We start from the raw sequence: 21,606 nt of genomic DNA, 5'->3' as shown, positions 1-21,606 counted from the left end.
GGTGGCTGCCATGCTTAGGACACCCCAAAGTCCCCTGGGGACTGTGACAGGGGGGATCCAGGAAGCTCTTGTCGTCCCAGGCAGTCACCGCAGCCCAGCCTCCGGAGCCGCAGCCTTCCCGGGGCCATGACACCCTGGGGGGCACCCTGTGCATGTGACGGGATCCATGTGTGTCCATGTGTGTCCAGCTAAAGTGTCCCTGCGTGCCCGGGTTACCGCGCGCAGCCCCGAGCGGCGTCCTCGGGGCGTGGCCTGGCGCTCTCGGGCCCGCCCCTCCGCACGATGACGTCACGATGGGCTGGACGTGCGCGCTCCCGGCACTTCCGGGTTTCCCGGCCGGAGACGCGGAGCCGGTGAGCGGGGGGCCGGCGGCGCCGGGGGTGATGGGGCCTGGCAGGAGGTGCGGGCTGAGGGGTCCCGTGGGGTGCAGGGAGTGCGCGGTGATGAGAGCCATGGGGTGCTGGGGGGTGCAGACTGACGGCGTCTAGCGAGGGGTGCGGGGTGCTGGAGTCAGCCGGGGTGCGGCCCATGGGGTCTGGCAGTGGGTGCCCGGTGTTGCAAGCGAGCGCTGCTCCCCCAGCTCCCCACGGCCGGGGAGGCCCTGATCCTTCCCCAGCCACCCGGATGCCCCCAGAGCCACCTCCGCCGTCCCCGGCCCGCCCGTGCCAGGGCCTGCACCCTGCACTGCCCAGCCCTGGCCCCTCATTCCTCCTCTCCGTGTCCCCCATGGTGGGGACAGCGGGTCAGATGTGCCTTTGCAAGGGGCTCCACTGAGAGTTGGTATCTGGTCCTCAATTCACTCCCACCAGTGCTGAGACCCCAAATCTCTCAGCCTGTTCCTCCCACCAGCCAGAGATCCCAGCACCTGTGGGATCCTTACAGCTTTCCCTGATTTATCATGTGTTGCATTCTCAATAAATCACGTTTTCTCACATAAAATGAGCAGTGGCAAACAAGCCCTGGTTAATTTTTGTGTAAAATGCAGAGATTAAAAAGCCCTTTCCTCACTGCCTTCCTCACAGCAAACACCATCCCCTTGCCAAGGGATGCGAGCCGCCCACCCAGCCGGATGGCACCAGGAACATCCACGGGGAAACTCCAGCACTGGGAATCCAAAGCAACACACAAACTGGCAATAGAAACCTGGGAACATCTTGCCTCAGCACGCTGGGGCCTTCACAACCTGCTTGGCCTGTACATGGTGGCTCCAGTGGCTGCAGCACCACGGAAAATCAACCCCAGCTCTCCCTGCGGCTCTGGCAAATTGTAGCCTGGTGCAGGAGTAGGTTATAGTCTGGAGGAAATTCCTGGTTTGGAGTGTTTAGGAAGCACAGTCTCACCACCCAGGCTGGGAGCTCAGTGGCTGCTCTTCCTCCCCCCACTGCTCCTGGGCCCCCTCAGGGCAGAAGCTAGACGGGCTCATCGGCGGTGACACTTCTGCAGCCACCACCAGGTTTGTCAGCTGTGACAAATAGGGATGAGGGTGGCGTGATGGTCCCATTCCTCACTCCGTGCCTGTGTTCCTGCCATGGGAATCCCAGCATACTCAGGCTGGGCACAGGGAAGGAGCCAAAGTCAGACCATGAGGGTCCTGCTGGGGCTCTGTCCTCGCCAAGCTGTTCCCAGGGATTTTGTCCTCCAGCCAGCCAGAAGCATCCCTGTGCCATGCTTCTGGCTTTCCTGCTCCTGGGCTGTCTCTGGGCCCAGCTTGCACTCAGCTCTGAGTGGAAAGCAGGAGCTGTGTAGGAAGAGCAGGTTGTCCCCACAGCAGCCCTTGGACCCACTGTGCCACCAGAGCTCCCATGTCCCCAGGGCGGAGGGTGACTGGCACAGCACTCATGCTTGGAAAATTACTTGCTCTGTGTCCATGCCTTGAGTCACCGCTCACGCTGCCGTCGTTGTTTTCCATCCCAGAGCACAGGCAGTGACCTGCTGTTTATTTATAACTCAACAGAGCGTTGCTTCTTGGGAGACCAAGGAGCCAAGCTCTGGGACAGGGGCTCTGCTCTGCTGGCATGAGGCTTGATTCCAGCTGTTTCCAAAGAATCTGGCTGGTTTGCAGCAGTTTAGGAAATCAGCAGCTCTGCCCTCGCACCATGACTCTTCTCCTGGGTAGGTTGGATTCCTTACCTGGGGTTGTTCCTCACCTATTTGCTTTTCCCTATGTCACCCAAGGAGCTGTGGGGTGGTGATTACTTGGAAACCTGGTGGGTTTTCTCGGCTGTAGCTGTGCTTGTGTCTTGTGTTTGCACATTCATCCTATCTCTTTATCTTCCAAGATGACAATGAACAGCCATGGCTTTCCAGGATCCACCTGGAAGTGCTCCAAAGCCCTCTAAGTCTTTCTAAATCCAGTGCCAGGGCTGCTGTTCCAATTTTCCTGTTTCATGTAAGATTCTTTGTGGTGAAATCCTCCTCAGAGCTGCTTCCTTGCACTCATTATTCAGGAAAATGCTGTCCCATAGAAGTGGTGCTGTGTGGATTCATGGCACTGGAACAAACTGGTTGGACTGGTTGTGATGGGAGAGTCCCGTGGTGAGGATGGCAGGTTGTTCTCCTCAGCTCTTGCCTCCTGCAGGCACTGGGAGAGGTGATGCTGGCAAAGGAGAGTGTTTTGGAGAGTAACTCTGACTTTGTAAAACTTAGACCAGGTTTTTGAGTCTTTGAAAAACTAAGATGAAGTCTTTTCTTCTCTCTGTCACCTCTGCTGTCACCCCTTTCTGTATGACTAGCTCAGGACCCCAGGGTGGTCCTGGAGCTGGAATACCTGTGCTGCCTCCCTGGCATGAGAAATACTACCCTGTGCCCCTCCTTGAGTCTCCCACCCTAGGGTCTCATCCTCAGATCTCCCTCAGGGCTCTCACCCTTGAGTCTTCTCCCACATTTGGGTCTCCTCTCACTCTTAGATTTCCCACCCTTGACTCTCCCATCCTTGGGTCTTCCACCTTCACTGTCTCGGGGATGATGTGCCTTTTGTCCTCAGGGTGTAGCAGGAGGTGGTGGGGAAAGGGGCAGAGGCTGCCCAGCCCTGAGCAGCTGGAACCTCCTGTGTGGAAGGCAGAGATGGGGGTGGCTCCCTGCAGTCCTTGTCAACCACTGCTTCCACTTCAGGAGCCCCTCACTCCCCCACCCACCCCCAGAAGCCCCTGAGCCAGAGGTTAACTTTCCTGTGCTCCCCCATTTCTGTGTTGCAACACAGGGAGAGGAAATCTTATGACAAGCCACAGCAAAAATAGTTTCATTTTCTCTGAAATCATCCGGGAGCCCTGGAAACACTGAGGATCTGTCCTGGGTTTGGCCCCAAGGAGTTCTTGTCCTCCTGCTTTCAGGAGGGCCAGCTGCTGTGCTACCTGCACAGGATGCTGTGGGTCTTGGTGATGTCTGGATTTGGGCTGCTCCGGACTTGAGCTACTCTGGGTTTGGATCACTGCAGATTTGGGCCACTCTGGGTTTAAACTGTTCCTGATTTGGATGGTGCTGCCTTCAGGACTGGCTGTGGCCATGTAGGAGCTCCTCAGCAAAGCATATTTCTGCCCAGACCTGGCAGGAGAGGGGCAGGTTGATGCTGTCAGCTCTACTCACACTGGGGATTTTATGTTGGCTTGGAAATAAAATCTGAGACATCAATGCCATTCCAAGCCTGTTGTCTGCTGGAGGTAGATCCAACACTGTGGCCACCAGCTGGGCTCTCCTCCATTTGGATGGCAAGTGATTCCATCTTAAAGGAACAGTTTGATAGGACAAGGTGGAATGGTTTCACACTGACAGAGGAGAGGATTAGATTGGATATTAAGAAGAAATGCTTCCCTGTGAAGATGGTGAGGCCCTGGCACAGGGTGCCCAGAGAAGCTGTGGCTGCTGCTGGATACTTGGAAGTGTCCAAGGCTGGGTTGGACAGGGCTTGGAGCAGCCTGGAATAGTGGGAGGTGTCCCTGCCCATGGGAGGGGGTGTGACTGGCTCATCCTTAAGGCCCCTTCCAGCCCAAACCGTTCTAGGGTTCTATAAATAAATTCCTTCTCCAGCCTTTCATATCCTTAGGAAGCTGTGATCAGTAGCAGGTGCTGGAGCAGCTCTCGGACCTCTTTTCATGCCAGGCCCTGCTGTGTCGGGTCAGGGATCCAGCTGTGGGCTGAGGCACCCAGCCCTGTTTGGAGAGGGACCCAGCTGTGCCATGGGTGTCCTTCTGACACCATGTGTATTTTTCAGAAGCTCTAGGCATAGCAGATGGGGTTTCACAGATGGCTCCAAGGGAGGAGCAGGGCAGGAAGTCCTGAAGTCCAGAGTCAGAAGTCAGAGGTCTCTTGCTGTCCCTGCAGTGGCAGATGACCTGGCCAGTTTGCTCAGATCAGTTGAGTCAGTTCTTTGCAGGGTTTTCCATGAAAGGAGGACACTGTTTTTTTCTCTGTCTCCCACCAAAGCAGCAGAGCAGCCCTGGCACCCCCAGCATGGGAAGATGCTGGGTTTCATTTGCCTCATGGCGAACCAGAAGCCTTCCAGTACTTAGAGGGACTTTTAAAAAATGTGGAGAGGGACTTTACATGGGCCAACAGTGACAGGACAAGGGAGAATGGGTTTAAACTAGAAATGGAGATTCAGATTGGGTATTGGTAAGAAAATCCTCCTGTGATGGTGGGGAGGCCCTGGCACAGGCTGCCCAGAGCAGCTGTGGCTGCCCCATCCCTGGAAGTGTCCAAGGCCAGGCTGGACGGGGCTTGGAGCACACTAGGATAGTGGAAGGTGTTCCTGCCCATAGCAAGGAGTGAAATGGATGGTCTTTAAAGTCTTTTCCAAACCAAACCATTTTGGCATTCCACAGTTCTTTCCCATCTTCCCAGACAGCTCTGTGCTGATAGGGTCCATCCCAGCTGGGTTTGGAGCAGCATCACTCCTATGGTATGTGACTGAGCTTAACTGCTCTCACCTCTCCCCAGGTTCTGCTCTGGGTCACCCCTTGTCTAGGCTACCTAATACCACTCCCATTTGGTTTTTGGGTGCCTTTTCCGGGCTTAGGCATTCCAGGTGACACAGGGACAAGGGGAGCAGTCCCTGGCCATGCTGGCCAGACCTGCCTGGCAGCTCCCCCAGCCTGGGGGCTGCCTGAGGGCCTCTCACAGGGGTTCATTACTCCCTCCTGGTCTCTTGGCCATACTCTGTTTTGCCTGAAACTCTCCTTGACCTTGGCAAGTGTCCCCGGGCATTGTCCCTGGGAATCACGGTACCTTTCCATGTAACTCGTTCCCAGCTCAGATCCCACAGTGTCCTGGCCATGAGCACCTGCAGAGCGCCTGAGGAAAGGATCCATCTCTTTTGGGTGACACCAGAAGCCCTTCTCCTGGCAGGTGAGTTGGGTGGAACCCCTGGGTGCTCAATCACGCCCTCCTTGTCCCACAGGTGACATGTGAAGGCAGCGTGGGGAGCAGCAGCAGCAGAGATGCATTCCAGCCACCCTGAGGACCCCAAGGAAGCCATCCAGGTGAGCCAGACCCCCAGTGCTCCCCAGACAGCTCCCAGTGCAATTCCACACACTTCTGGGGACAGGTAGGACTTGTGGGTGCTGCCAGCTGGGATTAGGATGGTTTATATTGGGATTGGAAAGGGATCCTTGATGGTTTGTCTGGGTTGGGGGATTAAAGGAAGTAAGGGGTTAAATCACAACTTGGCCTTTGTAAGACGTCATGTGGGGCAGGGAAGGTGCTCAGCTCTGATACCTGGATGAAGGAGTGTTGTCCCCATCAATTTGGGATCTCTTCACCTAACTTTGGGAGTCTAAATATATTCAGCAAGCGAAGTTCAACATGAGCAGTTAAACCCAAGTGTTTTATTCATCCCATGGATGAATCTCTGTGTGACTGATAAAATCCTTTGCCTCTTTATTCTTCTCAGCCCTCAGTTCTCCTTCCATGGAGCAGCAGACCTGTGGGGGGCAGCTGAAAAATCTGGAAAACAGCACCCCAAATAAGGAACATACTCTGTTCACTGGAACAAGGCTGTTGTCCTTGAGCTACAGCTGCTGGGAATCTTATTTAGATACTGAAAAAAAAATCCCAGGCTGGAAATTTAATATAGGTTTGTGCAGCCAAACCAGGCTGGAGTCAAAATCTGCAGAGCACTGCTCAGGGAATATTCAGCCTTTGCTGGGAATGTTGCATGGTGCTGAAACATGGATTGTTTGGTTAGAATTTGAGGAGGAATTTGTGATGTTTTCCAAGTGCCTGCTGAGAAACAAAGCCTTGGTTTAAAATAAGACTGGTTGAGATATCCAGGCTCAGCTGCTTTAGGAAAAATCTTCTTCACCAGCATGAAACTGTTAAATTCACCAAACTTGCTGTTTTCAGCTGGTGGAAGAGGAAGTGAAGCTGCTGGAAAGCAAAATTCCCACGTCCCAGCTTCAGAACCCACTGAGTCTGTCTGAGGGCAGCAGCTGAACCCCAATGTCCTTCCAAACCCCGCTGTTTTGGGGCCCCTCCCCTGAGTGTTTACTCAGCACAGCCAGTGAGGTCGATGACTTTGATTTCTGCTGGCAAGCCCCATGTCACATGTCACATGATGCTTGGGCTGACAAGCTCAGGAGATCCATTCCCTCCTCTGAGTTTCTTCTTGCTCACCCACACTTAATCCTCGTGTTTCCCCCGAGAGAGTGCCTGGAAAGAACCAATTCCTTTTTCACCATCCCCTTAAGCCATTTTCTTTCTGCAGAGGAAGCACCACACATTCTAAAGGCAACCCCAGTTCTGAAACACCAGCTAAAATTGCATAAATGATTATTTTTATTACAAAATAAGCCAGATGCCAGGAGTGTGAGTCCCCAGCATGACTGGTTCAGCCGCCCCAAAGGGTGAGGATGAGGCAGGAGTCTCATGGTACTTCACTGTGGATAGGCCTTACTGCTTTTTGAGCTCTTTTACATTAAATCCTTCCTAATATTTTCATTTTATAATCTAAACCTGCACCTCCTGTCTTGCAGCTGATCAAGAAGCAGCTGGTGAATGCCATCAAGGCCCTGCAGAAGCAGTATGTGAGCTCAGATGCCGTGGTCACCAGTGATGACAGCAATGCCAACACGCTCTGCAGCGCACTGGAAGCTGTGTTTGTGCACGGGCTGAAGGCAAAGCACATCAAGGCAGAGAGTGGGGGGAAAGTGAAAAAATCAGGGGGTCGGGGCCCCCTTCCCCAGCCAGTCTTTTGGGGCCTGCTGAAGAGCATCACACATCGGTGAGTGACTCTTGCTGCTGACAGAGATTCACACCCTCAGGTTTAGCCCTTCTTTTGATGCCATCAGATGCAGGGAATAAAGAGGATGGCTCAATGGACAGATGTGTCTCTACCCCATCTGTGTGCTCAGTCCCCTCAGCTGCAGGAAAGGATGCCCACACATCCCTGCTCAGTGTGTGCTGGGGGTGAGATGTCCTCAAAAAGCCGAGGATTGAAACTGAAGGCACACCCATTTCTTATTTATTTCTGGGTGCCAGGCTGGACTTCTGGGCCCAGTGGAACCCCAGTGGCCACACTGGTCTCCAGCAGTGGCTGCTTATGCACAACACAGGATCCGGGTTCTCTCCTGACCTGGATCTGCTGGGACTGGTTGGCCCCGTTTCTTTATGTCCCAGCCAGCCTTTGAGGAGGTCTCTCCTGAGTGATCACTGTTTACTGGGGTTTTCTAAGCCACTCCCTAAGTCAAGTTCACACGCAGTAAATAACAGCCCACACACAAATTGTTCTGAAAGCCTCATCCAGCTCCATCACCAACTCCTGAATTATGAAAGAGCAGAAGAAAATAACTCACATGCTATGGGGGATATTTTGTGCGCTTTGAAGGTTTTTTCTTCTGTCTTGAGAGACAGATTAGAAAAGAAGCCTTACAAAAATCTTTGCTCTGGTTTTTGAGGTGTGTGCAGTGAGCTGGGAGCAGGGAGGATCAGGGAGCATGGTGTCGCTGTTGGATTTTAGGAAAGAACAGCTGAAATCCGGAGTTTGGGATTACATGAGCTCAACCCCAACCAGGTTGTTTTTTTGGGGCTGCCACAACAGTTTTCACTGTGTTTTGACTGCTTTTAAATTTGAAGTGAGAATTTAGACACGTGGCTGTCACCAAGGAGGATCCAGCCAGCACAAACCCAACAAATACACAAAGACAGCAGGAATTCTCCCCTCTGCATCCTCGCCCAGTGCAAGCAATGAGTGGGAGATGCCTCCAGTCAGAGAGGAGGGTCAGCCAGGGGCACCACAGAACTGCCTGGGGTCCTTACCAGATATTTAGTTTGGGCCATTCAGGAGCCATCTCTCTCCATGGAAAACCACACTTTCCATGAAGGAGAGAGATTTTCCACAGCCGATTTTATCCCAACTCCTGAACTACCTGCAGCTGAGCAGGTTGGGCCATGTCTGATGAAGAAGGCTCTGGCCCTCCTGCACCCTGCAATGGACCAAAACAGAGCTGCTCACTCCTGTTCTGTTCTTTTTCCTCCCTTCCCAGAAATATTGTCTCGGAGCTGGAACAACTGATGTTTATCAACACGGACGTGGGGCGCTGCCGGGCCTGGCTGCGGCTGGCGCTGAACGACGGCCTCATGGAGTGTTACCTGAAGCTGCTGCTGCGGGACCGGACCCGGCTGCATGAGTACTACCAAGCCCCAGCTCTGCTCCTGGACACTGAAGAGTGCGAGTTTCTCCTCTGCTACTTGCAGGGTTTATCATCCTTAACCTTTGAGCTCTCCTACAAGTCAGCAGTTCTGAATGAGTGGACCATCACCCCGCTGTCCCTGTCAGGTCTGTGTCCTGTGTCTGAGCTATTGGAGCCCCTCACATCCTCAGCCTCCGAACCCCACAGGAAAGCATCGCTGGGCTCCATCTCCCAGTCCTCGGGCTCGGATGAGATTGAGATCCAAGCCCCTGTCCTACCCATCAGCAAAGCCAGCAGCAAGATCAAGCTCACGTCGTCCTCGCTGAGCTTGAACACCACGAGCTCTTCCCAGCTCTCGTCCAGCCTGGGCTCTGACAGCCTCCCCCCGGTGCCCTGCGCCCGCAGCCTCGAGCGCACCGAGGAGCCACTGTCCTGCGACTCCGACCTGGGCACAGCCACTGCCGAGGACCTGGACAGGTCCCTGCAGGAGTGAGTCTCTCCCCACATCTCTCCAAAGGGATTTTTGTCCCTCTCTGTGTGGGCTCTTGTTACTTTCTCTCTGTCAGCAGGGAGTTTTTCCCCTGTATGCCTTTAACAAGCTCTTTGACCCTTCTGGAAGGAGCTTTTGTTCTTTTCATGAACTGCTCAGCATGGCTTGTTGAGACCCTGCTGCCACTGCAAATGAGCTCATGGCCACTGAAGTGTGTGTGTGTCCTCTATACCAGGGCAGAAATGTCAGAAAAATGCTGCTCCCTGGTTTCAGGAATGTCACATCTTCCTGGCGTACACTGGGGGATGCTCCAGGGCTTTCCACAGGGGAAAGAAATGAGTTTGGTCACAGGGAAGGGTTGTAATTTGCAGCTTCGGCAGATCATTCAGAGAGGGAGGTTGTTGGTTTGTCATCCTTGTGATTTATTCCTGCCAAGCATCCAGCACAAAGATTTCCAGGGTTATATAAACTCTGAGTAATCTGTAAATATTTTGCCTGTCGCTTTTAGAGTATGACTCTGAGGGAGCTGAGCCTTAGGGTGATGCCTCTTCCCAGTCTTCAGGAAGAGTTGGAGCTGCAGATTGTGCTTCCCCATCTGTAACTGCATCATTCCCTACTTCCAGGATTTTGGATCTTCCAGTGATTCTGGGATAACCTGCCTTGATTGGATTTAACTCGTGATGGAGAAGCTCCTTTGAGTTTTCATCTTGGGCTTGATTAATTCTGGGGCTGGCAGTGGAGTGGGACCTCGGGAACAACTGATCCTCTGGCCAAGCTCCACTGTTAATTGCTCATTAATGAAAACAGTTGGAATTTGGCATATAGTCCAAGGCTATAGATTCTTGTCCAGGAGCTGTACATGGGGCTGGAGCTGTGGGGAGCACCCAGTGCTGTCCCTCCACCCACCAAATTAAACCCCATTAATGGGTGTAATTGGAGAATGCTCACAGGCAGGGTCCTGCTCCGTGCTGTGAAGGGGGGATGCTCTGTGGAGCACAAATCCCGCATTTTTCTGTTGGCATCACTGGGATTTTCCAGCCACACTATGCTGCCATCCCACAGAGGCCAGCAGTGACACTGAGCCCTTTTTACATAGTTACAATTTGCAATAACGAGGAGGGGGTGGGTTATAGTTTTTGGCTATTGAGCTGCCTTCAAACGATCTCTTTTCCATTTCAAGGGTGTTGTCTGAGTTCAGCAAGGCCAGGCCAAGCCCAGACGCCCCGGAGGGACAGCTGCTCCCCAGCGTGCTGGGCTGCTCCCCCCGGCCTCCCCCGGGCCCCCCGGTGTTGCCCACCTGCCCGGCACCGACCCACGGGATTCACCAGCAACCTCCCCCCAGCAGTGACATCTCTGCTCAGACGGGAGACCCCGCACCCCCCGGCCATGGGGATGGAGATGCCAGCAGCACATCTGGAATTCCAGCCCCTCGGGATGGTCTGGGCAAAGCAGAGAGTGGTGGCAGCGAGGGGGACCAGGCTGTCCCCAGCCCCACAGCCCAGCGCCTGCTCTCTCCCCTGCTGGGGTGTCCGGTAGGTGCTACAGCTCCCTCTCTTCCCATCTCCTTGGGTTTTTACCCAGTGGTGAAATAGGTACCCAGAAGGGAAATAAAATGGGACAGCTCCAATAGGCAGTGCTTTCCTAGAATCAGGGAATCCCAGAATGGTTTGGGTTGGAAGGGACCTTAAAGTTCATCCAGTTCCACCCACTGCAATCAGCAGGGGCACCTTCTGCTAGACCAGGTTGTTCCAAGCCCCATACAACCTGGCCTTGGACACTTCCATGGATAGATTTCTCCAAACTCTCATCTTCCATGCTGCCCCCACTTGGTTATCATGTGATGATTCCCACCACATGGAGCTGTGGCCATGCAGCTGCTTTGAGAGAAACTGGATCAAAATCTATATTCCCTAGTGAAAGAGGCACCAAAGCTTTTGAAGCCATGCCTGGCCTGTCAGTCATCCCTCTCCAGGAGCAACTGCAGCAGGAAGCTTTGGGTTTGTTACGGATATCTGGAGAGGGGTGAGCTCTTACACAAATCTGGCTGTGGGCTGTGTGCAAGTGATAAAACAGCCCCAGAGTTGAGGTTCTCATGGGGACTTTTCTTCGTTTATGTTCCACGTAAGAGGAGGGAAAAGGGTTGACTGGACAGGAAACAAACTGGTTTCCAGTGGGAAAATCCTTTTGCAGAACATCTGTTCCCAGAGTGGTATGGTATTCCTGGGTGTTGGTCTTGAGCAGCACCGGATTTCCCCTGCTGCCACCAGAAGCAGATCCACATCCACTGGCTTCTGCTTTTATGAAATTCTTTGAACAGCCCTGTCCTCTGCCTAATTTGTTACTGACTGTTCCATCCTGGTTCCTATTGTTTCCATGCTGGTTCCCATCCTTTCCACACTGGTGAGGGTAGGATATACCTCACACCCCCCCAGACGATTTCTCCTTTTGCTCTCTGCTCCTCTCGGTTCCCTCCCGCTTATCCCATTTCCGCTGCTTCCTCCTGGCCCAGAGCCAGTTTGACCTAATCTATGTATAACATACTGTGTCAACAGGAAATTCCCCCTGCTCTCCATGACTCATGGAGCAACCTGCATTCCTGCCCCAGGAGTAATCCAGGAGCTGCCACCCGTGATCCTCCCCGCAGGGTGGTGACAGCTCTTCTGCTGTCACTTAGGTTGTTATTCAAAATAAAAGGCTCTTGGAAGGCCACGAAGGGGAGTTGAAAGTACATTCCTGTTGGGATGCAGCCCTAGAAGGATCTAGAAATGCTGGTCTCTTGTGCCAGGGCACTGAGCAGGGTTGTTTTTTCCTCCTAGTGTTTGCTCTGGGACCTTGTCCCAGAACCTTGCTTCTTTCAGGAGGAATTTCTTCAATGAAAGGGTGGTCAGGCCTTGGAAGGGAGTGCCCAGGGAGGTGGTGGAGTCCCCATCCCTGCAGTGTCCAAGGAACACCTGGACATGGCACCCAGTGCCCTGGTCTGGCTGCCAAGGTGGGAATTTGGCACAGGTGGGACTTGAAGGGCTCTTCTTCCTTAATGATTCTGGGATTCTTGTAGCCAGAAAAGCTCCTGAAGAAGCTGCAGTCAAATTTTTTTCAGCTCATGGATCTCATAACCTCCTGGCACATGCAGAGGCTTCTTCTGCTTTCCCTGCTTTATTTTTCCCCTGCATAGCTCAAGCCCTTGTAGCATCCTCTTGTGAGCCATAGGTTTCTATTTCACCTTGGACATCTCTGTGCCTCTCCCCATCTCTGTTCATCCTGGTGCTGCTGTTCCAGCTCATGCCCTTCCATGGCAGGGCTGGAATTTCAACCCCATCAGTAAAACTTCATGGACCTGTGGTCATTGCAGGGAGTGTGCTCTCCTTCCACAGTGATTTTAGGGGGAGAGAATAGGTTGATTTTTATTTTATTATCCCACCAGAATACAATTCCAGTATTTTCCAGCTGTTGACACAGTTCCATGGATCATTCTCTGACTGGAGGGAGCAGGGGAGCCATCCATCTGGGAACGGCCAGCAGAAAATCAGTCATGGAATGGTTTGGGGAGGAAGGGACCTTAAGACTCATCACATTCCCAACCTCCTGCCATGAGCAGGGACACCTTCCATTAAATCCACACATCTGTGCCTGGGATTTGGGCTGCATAGCAGCAGCCCCCAAGGAGGGGTTGCTGTCAATGCATATGTTTGAGGGGCACAGGGTGTTTGATGAGCTTAATAATTAATAATATTTCATTTTTTATCGGAAGAGCTGGATCTCAGAAGATGATTTCTACAGACCTTCCCCAGGAGTGAGCAGCAGGAGCACAACCGACACCAATGGCTTTGGGCCAGAGGGGGACAGCGAGGGGCCAGCCCCAGGCCTCATCAGTGCTCTGGACTTGGAGAGGCTCTCAGTGTCATCCTCAGACACTGGGAAGCCCAAAATGTCCCCAGAGCGGGAGCAGAAGGGCTTCAGCGTGGTGCACCGCAGACAGATGGGTATGTTCCACCACTGGGGACTGCTCCAGTGGGGATGGGCTGTCTGGGGAGAGCCATTGCCTGATGTGAGCTGATGGCAGCACTGGGAGCTACAGAACGCAGTGGAGCAGCTTCCCAAGGCATTGCTGAGCCCAGGGAAGCTCTGGTGGAAGCATTTTAGTGGGAGAGGGTCTGACCATCCTGTGGGATGCCTTTCCTTTATCCCACTTGTTCCCAGCCTCAAAAACCAAATGCAGGGGGACAGAAACCCAAATGCAGGTGTATAGTGATGGAGACCAAGGTCCCATCAGCTCCTGCCGCAGCCCACCATGTACCAGCGCTGGCTCTCACCCCTGCCATGCCTCTGGGTGCTTGCTTTGAGCCCCTCTTGGCTTTTCTCTCCCCACTAGCTTCCCTTCTCTCACTTAAACTGAGTCATCTATTGCCCCAGGTCTTTCCAACCCTTTCCGTGGGCTGCTGAAGCTGGGCAGCCTGGAACGGCGAGGAGCCATGGGGATTTGGAAGGAGTTTTCCTGTGAGCTGTCCCCGCTGGAGCTGAGGCTCTTCCTGGACCACGAGGAGCGGATCTGCGTGGAGACCTACTCCCTGCTGCGCTGCGAGTCCCTGGCACTGACCCACTCCGACGGCCGCTTCGAGCTGGTTTTCCTGGGGAAAAAGCTCTTCCTCCGAGCCCCTTCCCAGGACGAGGCTGAGGACTGGCTGGACAGGATCCGCGAGGCGCTGCGCAAGTGCCGGCCGCAGCTGGAGGAGGAGGACTGGGAGACTCTGGAGTGTTCCGAGGATGGAGGCGAAGCCCAGCCCAAGGGCGATTCCAGTGCTCTCCAGTACAGTGATGGGCCTGGGAACAGCTTGGACTGGACTTCAGCTCCAGAAGCAGAGCTGGATGCAATCAAAGAGGCTGTTCTGTACATGGACGTGGACAAAACCTGGGTCCCGTTTATTTTTTCCCTGTCTCTAGAAACTCTGAAGTGCTTTAAAATCAGAAACAATGACAAAATTTTAAGCAACAGTTATGGCATAGAGACCATCCAGGACATCCTTCCAGACACAAGCCTGGGAGGACCCTCGTTCTTCAAGGTGATCACCTCCAAGGCTGTGCTGAAGCTGCAGGCTGAGAATGCAGAGGAGGCAGCCTCGTGGCGGGAGCTGGTCCGAGAGGTGCTCATGTCCTACCTGGAGAGTGCTGAGGAGGCGCTGACCCTGGGGGGCAGCTTGGATGGACACTCCCAGGTTGTCCTGAAGAACACTGTGAAGGAAAACAGCTTCTTGTTGCAGTACCTGGTGGCCATCCCCATGGAGAAGGGCCTGGACTCGCAGAGCTTCATCTGTGCAGGTACAGAACCATGGAATGGTTCGGGTTGGAAGGACCCTAAAGCCCATCCAGTCCCACTCCCTGCCAGGGACAGGGACATCTTCCACTGTCCCAGGGTGCTCCAAGTTCTGTCCAAGCTGGTCTTGAAAATCCCCAGGGATGGGGCAGCTGCAGCTTCTCTGTTTTCCCAGGGACCCCAGCAACACAAGATCTCCTTGGTGGGGCTTCCTGTCCCCAGTCAGGGCACCTTTGGCATCCTGCAGGCACAGGGTGAGGCCCCCATGCTGAGTCCCCATCCCACCCCAGCCCAGTCTAACTGGGACGTTACTGGGCTCCCATTTAAGATGCTTTTGGTACAGACAGTGGGAAACTGGGGTTGAAGCAACCTTAGGTGGATCAGGAAGCTCAGGACTCTCTTCCTGGGCATTTTGAGGCCCCAGCCTGTGTGGAAAGTGCAATCTGGAGCAGTTTTTCCAGTAAGGCAGCATGGGAGCAGGGATTGCCATGGGTGTGACAGGCTGATTTTGCAAAACAATCATTTACCATTCCCCTGACGCCTCTCGGCACGCGGGGAGATTTTGATGGCACCTTCACTGACCTCCATGAGAGCTGTAATTTGCTCTTTACCTTGCTAAGTTAATTAAATTTCAGATTTCTCTCCTGCTTCAATTATATTTCTTGTACCCTCCAGCAGGTTGGTTTTTTTTCTTTTAATCTCTCTCGTTTTTTAATATATTTTTTCTCCTGGTCTGTTTGGTCTCTGCCTTCCGTTCCAGACTCTGTCCTGCATCTTCCACCTCCCCACAGCTGGAAGCCACCAGCCAAAAAGACAAATTCACAGTTTTTCTGTGTAGGTTTTTTTTTTAGGGATCTGCCTGCCCTGTTTTCACCCCCCTCCCAGCCTGACACCTGATGTGTTCCCTTCTATCTCAGAGTAATGAGCAATAAAGGCTGTTTTTTCTTATTAATTCAGAAAGCAACACATGATCTCCATGAATATTTTGAGGAGATGAGCTCCAGCTATTCCAGAGTGCAGTGGACGGGGTAGTGAGTTCCCCACTGCTATAATAAAGGTGTTTCGGGGTTAATCCATCCTGATCTCATCCCTTGCAGATGAGGTTTTGGTACCTTGTGGCAGCAGCAGAAAAGAAAAGAAAAGGGCTGAGTGCAGGAAAAATAGTGCAAAGTTACTGGTGGAGGTGATGGGACAGCAAGTGAGATTTAGGTTCTTCCCAAAACCACTGGGATGTTGCCAGAATTCACTTCTCCTAAAAAAAAAAAAAAAACAACAACAACAACAAAGAAACCCCCGAACAATTGAACCACTTGATGGATAAAAATAGGTTCACAGATAGTTCAGCCTCCTTTTTATGGAGAAAGAGTGAAGCAGCAACTGTTGAACCATCATAGGCTTAAATCCATGAGGAGGGGGCTGGAGGCCTCGCACCAACTGTCCTGCAGGTGCTTTAGGTGTTCTCTACCCTCACCCAAAACTTTATTGTTCAAGTCCACGCTGCCAAAAGTTTCTCCCCCATCCCGGCAGTGGTGGGCAGAGGCTGTGGGCAGCACAGTCTCCTCTCACCTCCTGCTCCCACAGGCTGCTCCCGGCAGATCGGCTTCTCCTTCGCCAGGCCCAAGCTCTGCGCCTTCTCCGGGCTCTACTACTGCGACAGCTGCCACCGGGACGAGGAGACCGTCATCCCCTCCCGCCTCATCCACAACTGGGATCTCACCAAACGAGGGGTGAGTCCTGCGCTGGGTCCATGCAGGGAACAGGGAAACGCTCCAGCATCTGCTTCCTGAAGGTCCATCTGGGCATTCCCTGGGCTGGAAATGCCCACTCTCAACCACCCTCTGAGCTCTAGGGCTGCACCATGGTCTGTGTCCACCTGTCCCCTCTGTCTGTGCCCCAGGTGTGCAAGCAGGCCCTGAAGTTCCTCACGCAGATCCGAAACCAGCCACTGATTGACCTGAAGCTGGTCAATGAGAGCCTCTACGAGCACGTGGAGAGGATGGGGCGGATCCTGCGCAGCCGGGAGCAGCTGAAGCTGCTGGGGGATTATCTCATCATGTGCCGCAGCGGAGCCCTGAAGGAGCTCAGCAAACGGTGAGGTCCTTCCCGGGGTGACATTCCCCTCTCTTGGCACTCTGGTGGTCTCCTGGTCCCCCTCCTCACTCACCATGGGAGCAGGGAGCAGTGCTGCCAAGGCTCAGGCTGATTTTTCCCTCCATATTATCTACTCTGAGGAGTTATCCATCTGTTGGCTGGGTCAGCACAATGAGCTGTGACTCAGGAAACACCTTCCTGGCTGAGGAGCTTCTGGCTGGACAGGAAACACCTGGCAAAAGTGATGAGATATTTATTTTCTTTTTCCCCCTCTTTGAAATGCTCTCACATGATTTTCAGTGGCAGGATTTGGGATGTGAAAATGGGCTCTGCAGTGATTCACTTCAAGAGGCTGCTTCATCCAGGCTCCTCCTTGCTCTAAAGCTGTTGGAGGTGTGATGGAGATCATCTGCCCCCTTCCTCTCTATGCTTCTTTGCAGGCTTGATCACAGGCATTACCTCCTGGAGTGTCCCCACAAATACAGTGTGGCTGATCTGAGCCAGGTGAGAGCTGTGCATAGTCATAGAATCACAGAATGGTTTGGGTTGGAAGGAACCTTAAAGACCACTCAGTCGCACCCCCTGCCATCCAGTTCCACCTCCCACTAGACAAGGTATCTCCAGGCCCCCTGGCCTGGTTGTTGGGGTTTTCCAGGTGAAAACACCCGGGTGTCTGTGGGGATGCCACGTGCTGCTCCTTCAGCAGGAGGTTCCAAACAGTTGGGTTTTTCAGTGATTCCCAAGCTGGGAGCCCCATCCTGGCAGGTTGTGGGTGCTGCTGTCAGCAATCCGGGGTCCCATTGCACCCCAGGCATGTGGGGTGGGGGTTGTTTTGGAGGACAGCCCTGCAGGTGGAGCCCAAAGAATGGGTGTGACACAGCAAACCCCGCTGGGGCCGGACTCCAGGAGCGCTGACCCCTGTGTCCCCCAGATCGCTGACGGCGTCTTCGAGACCTTCCTGCAGTCGCTGCTGCAGTTCGCTTCCCACCACGTCTACAGCTGCGACCTGTGCACCCAGCGGGGCTTCATCTGCCAGATCTGCAACAGCAGCGACATCATCTTCCCCTTTGAGTTTGACACTACCACCAGGTGAGTGAGCCACCCCTGCCCCGTCCCACTGGAGCCAGGACACCCAGGGTCACAGGCTGACTGACACCAGGAGCCCAAACCAGTCCCTAAGTTCTGCTCAGGGTCTGCAAGCAGACCCCACATCCAAGGCAGGTGGGAAATTGGAAACAGCTCTGAGGTGGTGGTGCATCCTCATGATGCCCACAACCTTGTGGTTCCAATGTCCCTAACCATGGGAACCATATTGTGGTGCCCATGTCGTTGTGAGAGACACATCCTTGTGGTTCCCTCATCCTCGTGGGACTCATCCTCACAGTTCCCACATCCTTATGCCCATGTCCTCATGGAACTCATCAGATCTAGATGGTCCACACCAAATCCAGGCCATTTGGGCAGGAGCAGACCACAGAGCCAGGATGTCGCCAAGAGAAGTGACTTTGCAGACTGAAGATGCAGAACCACCAGCACCTTGCTGTCAGCCTGAAAAAGCCTTGCTGGGTGCTGGGTGCCAGGGCTGCCAAGCAGCTGGAGGAGGAGGAGAAGGAGGAGGAGGAAGCTTTCGTATGTCCCTGTCTTGCTTACCTGGCCAGTGCCTCTCCACTCAGGGTCAGTCTGACCCCTTGCAGGGACTGCAGGAGGGAAGGGGAAGCAGCAGTGGGACTGTCCTGCATCCCTCTACTGCCACGGAAGGAAGGACACATGGACATAGATCTCATAGAATGCTAAAATGGTTTGGGTCGGAGGGACCTTAAAGCTCATCCAGTGCCACCCTCTGCCGTGGGCAGGGATGCCTTCCAAGTCCTGTCCAAGCTGACCCTGGACACTTCCAGGCCTAGGGCAGCCACAGTTTCTCAGTGAGCAGAGATGGATGGGGGGCAGCACTGTGGGATATGCTAGGGCAGGCTGAGTATGTTCCCAGCAGGAGAGGGGTGATAACTGGCTCACCCTGGGTTTTTCCCCTCCTCACAGAGCTTCCATTCCTTACAAGGCAGAGGGACCTGTCCTGCAGAGGGGTCAGGGTACAGCAGCTGGACAAAAGTTGGAATCAGGATGGGAATGGTGTTAAAAGGGAACTCTTATCCCCACCATCGTCAGGGTTTGCTGAAGAAGTCAAACCCTTCCAGCCAAGGAGCCTGCTCCATTGTAGGTGGAGAGATCCATATCTCCATGGTTATGTCATAGAATCATGAAATCATTCAGGTTGGAAAAGCTCTGTAAGATCGAGTCCAGTTCCCCCAGCACTGGACCACCAAAGCTGCCACTGACCCTTGTCCCCAGGTGCCACATCCACACGGCTTTTAAATCCCTGCAAGGATGGTGACTTCACCACTTGCCTGGGCAGCCTCTGCCAGAGTTGGACAACTCTTTCAGTGAAGAAATTTTCCATAATATCCAACCTAAACCTCCCCTGAGGCAGCTTGAGGCCATTTCCTCTTGTGCTATCGTAGCCTATTTGGCACTGAGCACAATCCTGGCAGAGAGATTTCACAGGCTCATGGGCTGCGTGGCTTCACTTTGCCTGGCAATCCCTAAAAGTGAGCAGCAATACCCAGAACCTGCAGAAAATACCGTGGGATCCGTGGGTGCTCCATGTGTTCCAGGGCTGCGAGTATTTCCGTGGAGGAGGAGGAGCAGTGCTGCTCGCTCCCCTCCCTGCCACAGGGACAGCACTGAGCTCATTATCGAGGACAACAACATCCCCAGGGGACCGATTTTCTCTGGAAAAAGAGCAGCCGGGCTCTGGAAAGTGCTGGCACGCAGGGCTGAGCTGGCTGGCAGCCGGCCGGAGGTCTCCTGTCCCGTGGAGCCGAGCTCTGAAGTTTGTTGACGTCTTTTTTTCTCACCCTGCCGGAGGAGGTTGTGCAGCAGGAAAGCAGCTCAGCCGACATCCTCGCGGAGCTAAACGCGGCTTCCTGCCCCTCTGCCCGCCCTGGGGCCGCCGGGTCACACCGGCACTCGCTGCAGGATGTGTCTGCAACGCCTCAAACAATGACCCCGCCAGCGCAGAACCCTCTCCTGCTCCGGCAGCTCGGGGGGAGGTGGAGACAGGAGATGCCACTTCCCACTCGGAACTACGCCGGGTAAAACCCGGCTTCCCAAATCCCTCCCACACCTGCGGAGCAGCCGCCACCGCCGCTGATCTGGAGAGGCCACATGGAAGCGTGTTCCACCAGGGAAATTCGTATTTTCCATCCTAAATGCTGCCTGTCCAGGCATGAGCCTTTCCCTGTCCCGAGTCCCTTGGGGTTTGTAGCTCCTCTCTGGAGCAGGATTTAGCCCCAGCTGTGATGATGTTGTCCCTTTCCTGGCACTGATGGGTGTTTCTCTGCCTCTGTCCCATGCATCCTTTGGGGAATTAAGGTGTTTCATGCTGTTCACACATGGATTGTGCACCAGGTATTTGCACAGTGAAGGTAAATCTGGCTGCCCCACTGGCATGTGGCTGAGCCACATTTTACTGCCACTGAGGAGTTGGGGATCACAACCCAGAAATTGACCTCAGCCCTCATAGCAGGGACATTTCTGCTGATGACTGAGCAGTGAAACCCCTGCCCTAGCTGGGGTCCTTCACAGCATATCACATTCCTGCTGCTGCTGAGCCAGATCAGGGAGCTCCGACACCTCCACGGAGCCACCTGCTCAAGGGCAGCTCCTTCCTGGCTGCCTGTCCCTTCCCTGCAGCTTCACTGTCTCCACAGCCTCCCTGCCACATGCAGGTCAGGGTGGGGTGTCCCACTCCAGCCATGCCAAGCAGAGGGTCCCAAACAGTGATGCTGTCACAGGGCTTGGTGTCACAAGATTGGTGTCAAGGAATCAGTGTCACAAGGGTCAATATCCAGGGTTTGGTGTCACAGGGTTTGTTGTTGCAGGGGTGTTGTCACACCCTCAAAGCTGTGGTCAGTGCTGGGAGAGCAGGGCACAAACCTCAGCTCAAACCTCACTCCCTTCTCTCACACATTGGCAGCTGCTGGCAGCGCCCACCACACTCCTTCCGGCCAAGCTGCTGCGCTCAAAGCTGCTGAGATGGATGTTCCACTCAAGCAGCTGCTGCTTCTGCACTCAAGGCTCCTCCTGAGCTGGAGCTGGGACTCTGCTCAGTGAGTGCTCAAAACACACCAGGACAGGGAATTGTCCCCTGGTTCAGTGGGGGAAGTTTGGTCTTTGCTCTGATGTTACCAACACAGTGGGTTTGTTTTTTCCCCTTTTTCCCCAGGTGCAGTGAATGCAAAACTGTCTTCCACCGGGACTGCCATGCCCGGGCCCCGTCATGCCCACGCTGTGAGCGGCGGCAGCGGTACCAGCGGCAGCTGGAGGCCAGCACAGAGCCCAGCCTGTAGCCTGGCACTGACCTCGACACTGACCTTGGGATGGGGATGGCGGAAGGAACAGAGCACACCCTCCCTGCCTGAGCCTGTCCTGCGCCTGGTCCCACCCTGGGGACAGGGACAGTGTGGGGTGGGTGCTCCTGACCCACGGAGGGACCTTCTGCCCACCCAGGGCTAAAGAAGGGGGCTGGAAAAATCCATCCCCTTTCACACTAACCAGGTGCTGTTCCCTGTCACCCTTCTGGTGCCAATGTCCCCTCCCAGTGGAACCCAGCAGCTCTTCAGGGTGTCATCCCAGGATTCCAATCAAGAGTGTGGAGAACTGACATTGATCAAAGCTCTAGTTTTTTAGGATACTGAAAACCGGTATTTTTTTATATGGGGGTTTTGCACAACTGGGCTGCTCTGGGTGGTGGACCCATGCAGGGAGGGGACAAAGTGACACTTGTGCCTTTAGGGACCTGCGTGCCCCAGGGGGACTCTGGGTGCCCCGAGCATCTCCTGCTCAGAGAGCCCAGCCAGGGCCGTGGCCTCCGGGGAGAGCCGGGGAGAGCCGGGCTGCTCCTCCCCACCTGCTGCTGCTCATCCTCGGGAAAAGTTTTATTTTCCTTTAACCCCTCCCCACGCAAACATAATTAAAGTCTATTTAACAACAAGTGAAGCTATTTTTGAGTTTGCTTCTCTGCAGTGGGACCTCATCTG

At 54.1% G+C, this 21,606-nt stretch overlaps 1 protein-coding gene across 4 annotated transcripts; it reads left to right on the top strand.

The window, feature by feature from the left end:
• The first annotated feature begins 304 nt into the window (after positions 1-304).
• On the top strand, positions 305-21,560 carry PLEKHM1 (pleckstrin homology and RUN domain containing M1). Of its 4 annotated transcripts, XM_066336676.1 has the most exons (14): positions 305-353; positions 1,023-1,453; positions 1,955-2,112; positions 5,393-5,474; positions 6,966-7,213; positions 8,475-9,110; positions 10,292-10,643; positions 12,860-13,091; positions 13,522-14,424; positions 16,001-16,146; positions 16,317-16,510; positions 16,951-17,014; positions 17,442-17,599; positions 20,793-21,560. In XM_066336676.1, the coding sequence occupies exons 4-14, from the start codon at positions 5,433-5,435 to the stop codon at positions 20,914-20,916; spliced, it is 3,099 nt and encodes a 1,032-aa protein (XP_066192773.1). In that variant the 5' UTR covers positions 305-353; positions 1,023-1,453; positions 1,955-2,112; positions 5,393-5,432; the 3' UTR covers positions 20,917-21,560. The 4 variants fall into 4 exon arrangements, with proteins under 4 accessions (XP_066192773.1, XP_066192771.1, XP_066192775.1 ...); XM_066336674.1 differs by lacking the exon at positions 1,955-2,112; XM_066336677.1 differs by lacking the exon at positions 1,955-2,112 and having other exon boundaries at positions 314-400.
• The last annotated feature ends 46 nt before the right edge of the window (positions 21,561-21,606 follow it).

The sequence above is a fragment of the Sylvia atricapilla genome, chromosome 27 (genome assembly GCF_009819655.1).
Source record: "Sylvia atricapilla isolate bSylAtr1 chromosome 27, bSylAtr1.pri, whole genome shotgun sequence".
In the NCBI taxonomy this organism is placed as follows: Eukaryota; Metazoa; Chordata; class Aves; order Passeriformes; family Sylviidae; genus Sylvia; species Sylvia atricapilla.
This window is presented reverse-complemented; position numbering and strand designations above follow the sequence as displayed.

What these genes read in the sequence shown, in the direction of transcription:
- PLEKHM1 (XM_066336674.1), top strand. Translation starts at nt 5,433, where the DNA reads ATGCATTCCAGCCACCCTGAGGACCCCAAGGAAGCCATCCAG. An exon ending in CTGAAGAGCATCACACATCG is followed by an intron (nt 7,214 to 8,474) that starts GTGAGTGACTCT and finishes CTCCCTTCCCAG; the next exon opens with AAATATTGTCTCGGAGCTGG. An exon ending in CTGGACAGGTCCCTGCAGGA is followed by an intron (nt 9,111 to 10,291) that starts GTGAGTCTCTCC and finishes TTCCATTTCAAG; the next exon opens with GGTGTTGTCTGAGTTCAGCA.